This window comes from Amphiura filiformis, chromosome 8, assembly GCF_039555335.1.
Source record: "Amphiura filiformis chromosome 8, Afil_fr2py, whole genome shotgun sequence".
NCBI classification, from domain to species: domain Eukaryota; kingdom Metazoa; phylum Echinodermata; class Ophiuroidea; order Amphilepidida; family Amphiuridae; genus Amphiura; species Amphiura filiformis.
The window spans coordinates 10,258,310-10,272,853 of NC_092635.1; the positions used below are offsets into that span (position 1 = coordinate 10,258,310).

The following is a 14,544-nucleotide window of genomic DNA, read 5'->3' on the forward strand; positions in this document are numbered from 1 at the left end:
ACAAAAAAAATCTGCATAAAATTTCTAGGACCCTACTCATTACATTAAAAACATTAATATGTAGTTGGCGGAGAACATCGTTAGCATACAATAGCAGTTTCCACTTCAAAAATACCTTTTGATGAGACATTTGTATTTCATAATTGCCATGGTAGAAATGTGCTACTTTCCATGAAGACAATTCAGCATTGTCAAAATAATCCTCACTGTCAAAAAGATATAAAACTCTTGCATGGTGAAATCCCAATTGGGTTCAGGCAGGGTAACTTCCTAAACCCCATCTCAGTTCCGCTCAATCAATAATTCAATGGATAAAAGAAGAAGAGTTGAGAGGGCCCTTGAGCAGGATCAAATGCGATTAACACACCAGGGTGCCGGAAAGGAGCTCAACATTGGATACTGTCTCATTTGGATCTTTGCTAAAGATTCACACAGTTTAATATGTATGATTAATCTGATACATTTTATGTATGTCAAGTGTTACAAGTCCTTGTACTTAACTTTTCATATGTGACATGATATGATCCAATCAAGCTAAAAACAGAGACAATTTTGAAAAATTGAGTTATTATGATTATATTAACTTATTTAGTAACCATCTACACTCTCTAAAATCCTTAAAACCCATGCATACTTGGTTATGAAGTCTAACGAAGAAGAAAGCTGACAGGCTGGAAACAGGTTTGCTGTTCATGAAATTGGATTTTGTCTGAATCCCATTTTTTACAGGCTGCATAAGCTCAAGTAAAATTATTCCACACTTGTAACTTTATGCGTGGGAAGGTCTACTTTTCCAAGTACATTTTGTGAGATACTCCTGGTTTATATTATGCAACAATGTGATACACAAAATATGCTTACTGCACTGTCATTTCACACATCATTTTCAAATCGAATACTGGAACTGATAATACTCAAACTGATAGAATCAGATGAAATCCATGGTTTTCAACTATTTCACAACTGGGAATGTTCAATCATTTACTCTAATAATATTTTGTTCCATCTCAATTTAATCATACAGAAAGTTTACATTTGTTTCATTCTTTTGACACACACCCAAGTGTATATTTCAAAATGCAATCAGATATGAATCTGTCTTTTTCTCCTTTTGTCATTGCTATCTAACAGAGATCTGCAGGTTGTTGAATATTAATGGGCTATTGAGGAAATTACAGAGGACATGGGATTCCCATTTCTATAATGATTCCCATGTCGTCTTTAGGATAGGTGCAAAGAATTTCTGTAACCACCCAACAGAACTTCACATTCAATGAATAATCAATACAAGACTGGTTCTACAAACTGTCACTGTTTCAAGGAAGGCAGCTGATGAATAACATACTACACACATCATGCAATATTCATAATGAGCCAAAATGGTCTCATATACAAGTCATCTTTTTGGAAACCGTAATCCCAAAAGCCTTTGTAATTTATCCTTCTTAGCTATGTTATATAAAATGATATAACACAGTTCTGTGTGTGTGCATCAGCACTATACACATACGTGCTATTGCAGCAATAATGGGACCGATTGATTCTGCGCAAAAAACAACAACAATACCTTTATTCTTTAAATACATCATGCCAATGTGGACATCATTAGAGAGCATTGTTACTGTGCAGTAAACATGTGGGCATCAACATGACGTATATATGTACGGTTCAATTTCCAAAGGCTTTCGGGATTTACCAAATATAGAAAAGGTGTTCAGCATTATTCAATAACCTCCAATAGCTCAAAATATGACATCAAGTTGCAGAGTACCCACTACATGCAAATGTCATTCTATGACTGTACAAACACATTGCAATTAGAGAACTGTGTCTTTGGCATTGATATAGTGTGGATGAATAGAAGAGATTGTTGTTATCAATATCTCAATTTGCCAACTCGTGAGATATTTCATTTGTTCCTCATTTGTTACATACACAAGACATTTTAGATACATCTGCATTGAACTTTTTTCATCACAAAAGAGAAAAAAACACCTTTTCCTTTCAGTAATGAAAACGTTCAATCTCAGTAACCTTGGTACAAGATTAAATTTCCCTTTTCTTAATAACTTTGGGGCAACAAGTGGGATACAATCACACAAATGAATTGGAGGAGTTATATCAAATTTTGGCTTTTTCTACATTGTAATAACATATCATTTTGCTGAAAACAACATCAACATTTAATCTATGGCACTTTACTTATAGAAACACTTCCCAAAGGACAAAAAAGGACATTGTCCATATGAAGTAAAGGGCACACATCAGTCATTCACCAGTATCACACCGCTGATGACGGAGTAGGGTTACTCTGATATTATTCGGACAATAACGTGAGTGTTGTTGACTAGTTTTAAATGTTTCTTTGATGTCTACTACCAACTCATATAAATCTCTACACTCTCACAATTTAATTAGTTTGTTTCTGAGGTATGAAATACCTATAGTCCTCTGTAAACAATAGAGAACAAAATAAACTGTACAGTTGTTTGACTGTTATTTGAAATTAAAAGTTTGACATGCAATCCATCTTGCTTGATTACAACATTTTGCATTATTCAAGGTTATTCTTAAGAATAGAATAATACACCTGTTATGTTTTGTTTCCTCCAGGCAGTGACTTAAGTGTATTTCTAGCAGTCACCAGACATGTTATTAAGAGAAAGTCAACATTGGCGAGATTAAGGTGCTACTACACCCCTTGATAAATTTGTGACTATTTTTGCATTTTTCTCAAAAAATAATAACACACTGGTACCAAAAGTTATGTATATTATAGGAGCAAGGAATCTAGTTACTACACTGGAATTGCAGTGAATCCAGACAAGCGGTATATTATTTATGATAAAAAAAAAAGTACCACTAGAATGTTACTTATTTATTAAAATATATAATGAACCACTTCCTCTTGAACCACTGAAATTTCAGTGAAATAATATGATTCCTTGCCCCTTTAATATAAATAACTTTTGTTACCAGTGTGGAGTTATTTTTTGAGAAAAATGCAAAATTAGTCATAAAATTTATCAGGGGTGTAGTACCACCTTAAGAGCTGGAAAACCTAACCAAAATTGTACAGACATAATATCCACATACATACATCCAAACATACATCCAAAAGAATACACTATCACAACTACAATAATAACTGCACACTCTCTGAAAACACTTACATACACATACAGGGTGGTTTAAAGAAAGAAAACCCACTTTTGACAGCAATTTTAACCTACTTTCTGAAGTTACTTTCATTACATATCGCTTGTGCAATTACCTCTACCTCACTTTGGCAGTAAGTTTATATTAAAAAAAACTGTTACGTTATTTATTGTGCATACCATATGTGACCCATCTACATGCGACATTGATGGAAGAGGTGTTTTTTTAAAGCTTATAAGCAATCCTCTAGCTTGGTAAAATAACCTACAAGTTCATTTTTGACGACAACTGCCGTGTTTCGATGTGATGGGTCACATATGTGACAAAATCTAATCTAGAAGCTCAAAGATGACATTTATGAAATAAGAATACACATAATTTCACAAAAGCCATTAAATGACCTTCAAAAGCATAAAACTGCAGAACATTGCAGTCACTTGTTCCAGGTACAAATCAAGCATGAATTTTTCACAAAACATCGCTGATAATAATTTAATGGCTTCTTTGGACTCCAAGTTAGATCATGTCACATTATATTTATTTCATTCATTCTTACCCATTTTATTAATGATGGATACCGACAGCTGCAGTGGTTGGTTTAAGGCAAGAGACATAGCTTCATCCTGATTGGTCAGACTGCCATTCAAGCTGACCTCCCATTGGATAGGACAAATTTGAATATGATCCAGCATACAAGGTGTAAGGGAGAGTGCTTCCACGGAGGCTGTTCCTGATGTACCTGTTACCAAGTGCATGGTAGTTAAGGAAAATTACTTTTTTTTTAAAGAATAATCTTTTACGGTTACAAAGTTACAGAGTTTCACAAAAGTTTGAAACACAAAAGAAATGTAGGAGTGGATATTCACAAGTGGTAGACAAGATATCATCACAGCAATACCATCTGTTGAAGACACTAGTCGAACTAGTGAAAACGTTCCAGGTGAGCGAAAAATAGTGTAATGTTGAAGTTAAACTCTTTAATCACAAAAGAAATGATTTTGAAGGTTGAGGGCCAGAAAGCCTTCCTTTGTGAGTTACGGCTTTCTGGTTCTTAATCCTCGATTTTACAAGTTTAAATAAGATCATGAAAACATTGCTTTGTAACTACAGTTATTATACTGGCAACATAAAGTAAATGAAATCTCCTGTTCTACTTGCTACTGAAATTTTCCCTTTCATTATGTAAATAAATGTGTGTAAATGTCTTCAGAACTATGTATTAGTCCAGGCTTCTACTTGCTAAATTGCCCACTTCATACTTTTGCCTTAAGAAAGCAAACAGATTTGCTCTTATAAAATGAATCAAAACTTTTGATATCAAATCTAAATAGTAAATACACCAACTGTGGGAGTGCATGATTCAGTCTAACTTTAAAAAATTCTTTGCAGTTCACATCTGTCATACCACACAGCATCTGTGGGTTAACTCACTACCATACTTGTAAAGTCAATCTTACACAATTGAAGGCACAACTCAACTACAATAACGTCACCCACACTAACAGAAAACCATAACAGTTTATAAAGCATGCAGTACAGATGTAAATAATCCAAGCAACTTGTTCTGTAACGTTAACCTTTACTATCTTACACAAAATAAAAGCAATAAAAAAAATACCAACTACCATCACCCACTACCCGATTCAAGATAATATTGCATTGAATAACTCAATTTGAAATAGAGACATTAAAAATATCACTTCATCTAACAGAATCCACTCCAATCCTAACCATCCCTAGCTCTGATAATATAATTTGCCTTTATCAATCATTTTCTCTCATTTCCCCAATGATATGCCTTTACCTTACTCCTATTTCATCGCTATAAATCATTTACTTTACATTATCCCACTGATTGAATACTATGAGCTGACAATTTTATCAACAATTAGATGGCGAGTCTTCCAACTGTGATTTGGCACCATTTCGTGGGAGTGCATCATGTAATTAAATAATACCCAATGCAATTGGTAACCTGACCTGTGTTGGTGTACACCATGGGTGTATTGTACACCATACCAGGTAAGATTGGTTGTCCTAGAGCTATTATACTTCTATTGAATGATACACACCTTTGAATTGAATCCATCCAGCCACAACACAACTGTGTGTGACAACGGGATACATTTCAACTCATTGTAAATATGCAGCTCAAATAGGCTATTCCGATTAAAACCCTTACACCTGCCTATGGAACACATGACCTTAATCTCCCACAAAGGGGGTGTAGATTCCAAATGGAGTCACCATTCAGGTAACCTCATTTGAAAATCACACTCCCTATGTAAAAGATTAAGGTCATGTCTCAAATAGAGGGTGTATGGAATTCAACTGGAACAGCCCAATATGCTCATCTCTAATGACTCCGTTCTTTAATCCTCTTGTGTTTGTCTATTCATTGAATGACATTTGAATGTGTTAATACAAATCCTCATACTCTACAAACTAAAGAAACATTTTAAGATATAATTGTTGAATGGCAGATATAAATGCCACTCACGAATGAGGCCATTATAGCTGACAGTGTGTGTCAGCAGGTGGAACTAGGATGTAGCACACGATAACACAATCATGATATTAAAGCAAGGCTTCCCAAATTTTCGTTTCCGTGACCCAAATTTCGTAAGAAAAATATTGTAACCCACAGCATAATACAAAATTAATGATGTTACTTAGCAAAACTTATCAGCAGCATACCAGGCAAAATTTCCAAGTCATCCCGCTGATCAGTTCCAAGAATGACTTTTACTGGGAGTGGACAAATTAACATCATCCCAAGAAAATCCAGAAAATGCTAAATTGGGTCTTTTAATGCTAAAATTGGTCAAAATGGGGTTACTTGACCAATAGATTGGTACCCTGCATCTTAATGCACAGAAATGTATTTTTTTTACGCCATGTCCCGCTACCACTTTTGGAAGAGGCCACAACCCCCAAAAGGGTCGTGACCCACAGTTTTGGGGAAAAAGTACATCACAAAGGTTCATGAAACAGTATGGGATGGTATACTATGGGGTTGAGGCTACTACTTTTTGAAAGAAATGTACTGGAGTTATGGGGAAAATGTTAATTTTCTGATGCCAAAATTTCAAATAAGTGAGGATGAGGCTGTTAATCTAGTCACTAACCTTTAAGTATCATGTCTATTTAAACATCTAATGTCAATCACCTATCATGGCATAGTACAAAGACCTGATTACATGACAAAACTTGGCCCACGCCCAGATCTCTAGAAAGACAACTATGGCAATTCATCATTACTCTATTTTAACACTCTACACTTTGAAGTATTTCTATAAGGATTCCAATACTGTACTTCTTGCCTTTCTCATAATACCCACACAGTAATTAGGTTTTACAAATGAATAGATTATGAAACATATTCCTGCATATATATATATATATCGACAAGTTTCTCTTAGAAACGATCAATCAGAAATCTGTGATTTCTTCATTTGCTGTTGCATGTGTTGGATTTTTTAGAAAAACCCTGTGCTCTACACACGATATTTGTTTTATTACCTTTTTGGTCCGCAATTTTGTTTTGGCACAGCCTGCTTTAATTTGTGGCAATTCATCAAAACTAATTTGAAATATGAGAATATTTTGAAACATGAATATTTTGAACTTTTCAGAATGTTTAATTAAAGTATAAGGCATATCATTTCAACTTTCTTGACCCCACAAACTGAATTTTTTGAACCTTGAATTAACGCATATAATTTTAGTACTAGCTCAATCAGAGGATTAGCCAATAAAACTGTCACTCCCACAGGCTTGATTTATGTGTGTCAATCTATCAAGAATATCCACCGCTGTAAATCACAACCTAGGGACCACTAGATTGCACAACTTTGTAAGAAAACGACAAAATACACAACAACCAAATTAAAGGATCAGTCACTGGCAATCCAAATTTGCATTCTTTCCTTCAGTACTTGGTAGTGTTAGTGTCCTGTTGCCTCACCATTCTGAATAAATTACAGGGAGCATGTGTGGCCTAGTGGATAAGGCGCCCGACTCATAATCCATAGGTTGCGAGTTCGAACCCCACTTTTGTGTCCTTGGGCAAGGTACTTTATCCTCATTGCCTTCGTAGGGTGTGGTTGGATTGGATGTTTGTATAGTTGTTTGTTTCAATATTGCAATATTGGCGCTGATTAAGCTGCTGCCTGCAAATTGCAATGTTTCTGTTTAGGTGTGATTAATGTAAGTTCTAGCAACTTGAAATATAACTTGACACTCATCTAATTTACAATGTTATTGCTATTTAAAAAAATTTCTTTCATTTTGTTGTGTAATTTAGTGTAGCCGGCCTTGCCATTTTCCAGATTCTGAAATTGTTAAAAGCGTTTTTTTTTTTCATTTTATGACAGCTTCTCATCTAATATCTATGCAGTAATTGAGAATAAAACTTGTACACACCTGTTTTACATGGTCAATCACCCTTTTATAAAAGTACACACACATATAATGATTTTTACAATCTCACTGGCATATTGATCACCTTTGAAAGTACAAACACATACAACAATTTTTACAACCTAAGTGGCAGTCATCACCTCGGTATGCCAATCACGAATATCCATCATGGATAAAATAAAGGTGAAATTGATAAAACACGCATGACACAAAGTTCTGATATACTAAGCGCACAACATAAAATAATGAAATTGGTTGAAATATATACAATGTAGTAACATTTTGAGGATAGGTCTGTAAAACTGCTGCAAAAATAGCAACCATATATATCCTGCCTATCCCTATCACAGCCTCAAACCTCTTACGTCATCACCATCTTTACAGCACATCGGATCTATCCAAACAATTTTCAACACTGGCAAAATTTATGAACTTCTCAGATTATAAACAAAGTTAATTGAAAATAAAATTATATATAGGTCAGATATACAAAGGGCATTGTGATCATAAAATAATTTGCCTCCATAAATTAAGGTCGCAATAATTTATGTGAAGATATGGCCCAATGATTAATGCTGTGACATTTGAACTGGACAGTATTCATTCACTGGTAATTGCCAATCATGCAATTACCTAATGTTTCTCATATTATTTTACTAAAACACCTGAAAACATAAGATTTGATTTTTAAAAAAGCCATATATAATGACATGAAAAACAAATTGATTATTCATCCTCCACCTTTTTTGGGTATAGGGTCAGTTGATAAAAAGCTATATAAATTAACTAAAAAAACTAATGTGGGAATTAGGATCACTTAAATTTATCATACATGTATTTTATACCAGCATAAAGGTGTGAAGAAATTATTTAAAAATAGTCTTTGTTATAATTCACAATGGCAAATTTGTAAAAGAATAAATTTAGGACAAGCAAACAATGCATGTTTTGCCTAACTTTGCAACGCCACATACTAGTTTACACCACAACACTAATCAACATCTTTATGTTACAGCAACTTTATGATCATAAAAATTTCAAATGTCTGACGTAAGACTATTTGGATCACACTGAGCTATATACTTGCTGCTGCAAATTTTATTGTTTACACAAAATGCACCTGGATTTTAAAAGAGAGAAAAAAATTGTACAGATTAAAGTTGTAAAAATCAAGTTATGACTAGAATAAGTAGTAGTATCTTTGAAAATTAATCAGAAAAGGTGTTTTATAAATAATTTACTACAGAAGTACGATGGAATTACTTCATATAGTATATAGTATGTAGTATATAGACATGACCAGTTTGCTTCTAATACCTAAACATCTTTTGGAATTTGCAGGAGAGCATTAAATAGCTCTTCTGGAGCCTTCAAGGAGAGCTGTTTAGAGCATTTACAATAGAATGTAAGGAGAGAATTATCAACTAGAGCTAAATCACTCTCCTATATCAGATTTAAGGAGAGCAGTAGAGAGCAATTGCTCTAGCTCCCCTCAAAAGGCAGCCCCTGTTCTTCTCCAATTCAAGTAAATTCTAATCAAAAACAGGTGACCTGTATTAAAGACATATAACCTTGAATGCAAAATTAATAAACAAAGGGCATACAAGCAAGTACAGGAATCTATAACTCAACAACAGAATGATAAATCAATAAACTGCACAATTATGATGGCAATGAACAACAGAAAAGTAGGTGAAATCTGGGCTATTCCAGTTGAAATCCATACACCCCCTATGGAAGATATGACCTTAATCTCTCATACCGGGGGGGGCAGATTTCAAATGGAGGCACCCAAGTGGCTGCCTCCACTTGAAATCTACACTCCTGGTATAAGAGATTAAGATCATGTCTTCCACAAGGGCGTATGACTATTAATTGGAATATCTCATTTGAACACTGCATCTTGTTATATATATCAATTATAGAAGAGTTCCACTGGTTTACATCACTACAAATTTGGCATTGTGTGTACAAGATGAGCCAGCCACATACGTAACAATGGTGTGGGAAACGTTGCATGTGTGCTTGTTATGGAACAAGTAATTTGACAAAATTATATCAATTTATAATTCATTGATTTTGTTCAAATGCCATTTTCCTGTTCTCTCTCCTTGGAAGTATTTGCTTGCTTTCACCCTGGGAATTTAAATGACGTCAGTTTGTGAGTGTGACGGTATTCAATATCCTTTATGTAAGAGAAAAGCATAAATCATAACCTATATGCATATTTCAAGTATGTACATAACGACAGAAATCATGCTCATAAAAACACTGCATTTCGTACATTAGCACACTTATTTTGATGCACTTTATGAATACCAATATTTACTGGCATTATGTGTATTCAAAAGAAGTATTAGTCTAGCAGTCTAGAATGACAACAAAGTACATAATCAATGTTGAGTTTTAAACTTCTAAATACACAAATCAGGCAACATTAAGAAATGTCAAGTGGTAACTAGCTTAATATTAATATACACCAGGCACAAAAAGAAACTTGTCAGTTATATTCATCCTTGCTGTTCAAAAACTTGATAAGTTTGGATTATTCTGAAATACACATTTTGTTAATTAGACTTTGCTTTCTTATTTGACACCCTGTTCGTGAAAAAGCGAACAAGAATTGACCAAGATATGCGCCTCAAAGTCTCAAACCCCAAAATCAAAAGTTGCATTTTCAACGATTTTCAATGGGAACGCATCGTTGTATTGCACACAAGCACCACGGGCCAATCAATAAAGTACACAGTGTAACAGGCACAATTGAATCGTTAAAATTGCAACTTTTCATTTTGGGGTTTGAGAGTTTGGAGGCGCATATCTTGGTCAATTCTTGCCCAATGTACACGAACAGGGTGTCAAATGAGAAAGAAAAGTCCAATTAACAAAATGTATATTTCAGAATAATCCAAAATAATCAAGTTATTGAACAGCAAGGATGAATATAACTGACGAGTTTCTTTTTGTGCCTGGTGTACATCAAGTTGCATCCCATGAAAAGGGACACTTTTCTTTCACATCTTGTGTTAGAATTTTAGATCATATTTAAGAGCTTGCTACAGAAAATATATATTTTAGAGCCTGCTTCATCACTGCATGAGCTGATATTTTTGACCAAAATATAATAATGTTTAACTTGAATGCAATGAGTTGTTTTATCAGTTTTCCTGGTTAATTATTTCTTTAGAATCTAGCAACAAACTGCCAAAGCTACTATTCATCCTGCTATAGGTTTTAATTAAAATAATCATTCTATCATTCTGGTCTATGTGCAAATTAAGGAGATAACACTAACAGTCACATTGACAACTTGTTCCTTGAAAATCGGTGACCTATTGCTTGTTATAAATAAAAAATAACAAAAATAGCAATAAAGATATTTTTGGCAAAACAATCTCTTAGCAGTCTCATAAACTCATCCTCAATACAGATATAGAGACTGTCCTTCAGGATCACACCACCAAATCAGAGTCTCATAGAGATATGTGCTAAATTTGCCTTAAGAAAATTTATTTTTTTCTTCACAAGAGCGACTCAATTTTAAGTGACAGCTATGATGGTTGAAATCAGCCATTGCCTGATCCCTCTGGCTGGGAAAAATATAGGTTGACCGTCATTATTTTTTGCGACTGGCCCTCCAAGTCTACAATGTCTGGGAATCACCTAATTTACATGCAAAATCATGCCAGTGTTTCTGTAATGAAAAGGCTGCTAAAAATCATTAAAAATGATTCAAGCTCTCCCATCTGTGGTACACTTGCAGTATTTAACATTACTAATCATGAACAATCCAATTGTGCAAAAATTATGCAAATTTCTGCTCATTTTAATGCTTAATTTAGCTGTCCATGGGTTTTTCTGAGAATTGAAATTAAGGGTGCACAACCATATAATTCTATTTGGTGGTGTGAAATCTTTAGCACTGATTTTGTGTGCCAGACTACTGGACTACTCAAATTTACATGCAACATCTGCCTGTCTAGATGCCTAATGTATTTGATCTACATGTAGTCAGCACCTCAGGCATTCAAGTCACTCATTTTCTGGGGGTGCTTATTTAAAACGATCAAATAAAAGCCAAAAAAATTAAATATTTACTGACAGTAAACATGTAAAATATATTATATATTTAGTCATAATCATCATAATCTTAGCCAGAAGGTTTTGATGATAATTTTAAATTAGTTTGACAGTATTTAGTTATATATGTGCATTGAAAAGGGACACCTTGGTGTTGCTAAGTTGAAAATTCTATTCCGAAAAGGTGTTATAATAAAAGGTGGAAATGAAAAACAATTCTGTGTCTGACCATCCTGTCAATCAAACTCCAGCACACCCGGTTATTGGTTAGTATCATTGTAACTAAGGGGGTGCCTTCCCTAGTTACGTGATACCTACCAATCACAGGCCACGAGGAGTTTGATTGACAGGATGGTCATACATTTTCTTGTTTCATTACAATTAGACATAATACCTGGCATGTAGCCATTACTTGTTCATGCAGCTGCCAAACAACTGCTCATATCAATAAAATGATATTAATATTTTATTGAATATTCATGACTACAAAAATTATTTTGTTTTGGTAATTTGTTCATGTTTATTTTGGGTAAATAACATAAAAACCCAAACACCCTATCAAGTCAAGGGTATCCCAAACCTGTGCTATCACTTCAAATGAGCATAATATGTTGCATGCCAAAAAATAAAGATACTCTTCAATATAAAAATTTATATAATTTTATATCAAATTTGATGCCTACAGAAAAAATAACAATGCTGAAAAATTTTGCCATCACAATAGCATTGAAACATATTCAAAAAGTCATGTGCCCCAACTTTCTAAACAAGAGTGTTGCCAATTGCCATGTTGCGTGACAATGAGACTAACTATCCACTATGGGCGCATGTATCTATTATATATACGCTATATTAGAAACAGGCAAGTTCCAAGAATCAATCAAATTAAGCGGTTGCATGCTAAATCATGCATACACCATTTATAATAATAGACACTCTAACATAACATAGGACTTCGAAAGACATTGAGTGGATCATAACGACTAACTTCTAAAATTCCAGTTGGTGTATGATTACAAAAATTTAAATTTTAATGAGAAAAATAATTTTACCTGAAATACATTAGTTAGGTGCAAATAGAAAGGTCTCAACTTTCCATTACATGTAAAAATCTGTGCTTTTATATGAAATCTCCATTTACCAATAATGAGACCCTTTTTCCTTTGAACAATACCTACAACCCAACTTTCAGCCTATTCAAATACCTAAAAAGATGAACTTCCCAACCACACATGTATCTTATTTCCAAATTCAATTTCCATTGACTTGGCAAGAAACTCATTATATCACACTTGTAAATTAATACATCTGCATCTTGTCATCAATTTATTTTTGTCAATTATTGATCTTTAGAAAAAAACTCAATATTAATATTTAAAATACATGTAGTACAAGAAACAAATTTAGAGGCACACCCTTAAGAATTCCGCTTATTTTTTCGACATCGCATCTGATGCATCTCAAGTAAATTTTAACCATTTACTACCTGTGGGTGTTCTCAATTTAATTTCAGCACTTGTCAAATCGATTGAACTTGAAAAGTGGTCCATTTATTAGTGAATGCCAACACTTAAAATCTTAATTGAAAAACAGGAATAAAAAAGACAAAAATCAATGCCACAATGTGATTGACATTGCAATAATTTAATGAGAAAACTAAAACGCCATGAAAGGTTAACTTTAATTGGATCCTACATGCCTACATTGAAAACAATTTCTCAGTACAACCTTGATTGATGTCTTAATTATTCATCCAGTATGGGGATGCAAAATCACAGATAACAAGTTCAACAAACTTTTTCATTGACAACGATTGACGAAATACATATTGCATTGAACATAATCTGTGCTGCAAATGAAAATCTTTATTTATTAAAGTGATGAACAATGCTCAAATGTATAGCAAAACATTCAAACTCCTTCAGTAGAAATTTAAGTTTGTACTTTTAAAATACAACTACCTTTAAAATCTATGCTGAATTTGATTTCTTACCACCGAAAGGCGGCATGCGTCACTTTCATACCTAGAGTGTGTTTGCTCTTATTATAGCAAACTGAACAACTCAACCAGAAACAAAGAATGTCTTTCAATTACTTCATATACCAACATGGTTATCATCAGGCAAAATGACTAGCAAATATGATCAGTCTTAGTTTCCTTGTGAACAAGCATATAAATATCAGCAAAGTAAATATGGTTTATATTTCAGGCTCAAATCACTTGGATCTACTTTTGAGTAATTAAAATGCTAATACAAATTACTTTGAAAATGTAGTGGTTAAATGATGTAACAATTTGGGGAAAGATATTTTATCTTTGATAGATAAACAAACAAGAGATAAAATTACCTTCAAATATAAATCACAAATTGATATATTGTTATTAGTCAGTCAGGCAGGCATGCGGGACGGATTACGTACACAAAATGATGTACACATTTTACAAATTGCAATTACTCATATGCATACAGTAATATTATTCAAAAAAATTTAATTAAATTTGTGCTAATTTTTTTAATTAAATTGGTGCTAAAGGGGATTGACAGTTTGCAGAATCCATCATATTTTTCATTATAAAATTGTTATTTTACTGGTACCAAAAACAAATGCCAAAACTAGAAAAAAATACTAGCCTTAGTATGAGAACAGCTGCTTGAGAGCACATTATGGCGAGTCAATATACACACTTAGACAATATGAAAGTGTGACAAAAAGAATTGGTTATTATTGCACACTACAAGGGTGCTTATCATAGATGTGGAGCCAGATTTGTGTCTTTTTTGCACTATTCTATTCTTTACTTATTTAAAAAATTTTAATAAATAGAGGCTATTATATAATTGAACATATGGTAATACTATGCAAATTTCCTGTCTCTTTGCT

The 14,544-nt window shown here is 33.6% G+C and overlaps 1 protein-coding gene across 1 annotated transcript in view; it reads right to left on the bottom strand.

The window, feature by feature from the left end:
- The window catches only part of LOC140158591 (trafficking protein particle complex subunit 9-like), a 124,047-nt gene that overhangs the window by 61,601 nt on the left and 47,902 nt on the right, over window positions 1–14,544 (bottom strand). Inside the window, 1 exon segment of the mRNA XM_072181742.1 lies at window positions 3,716–3,908. Within this exon segment, the coding sequence (XP_072037843.1) occupies window positions 3,716–3,908 (193 nt within the window).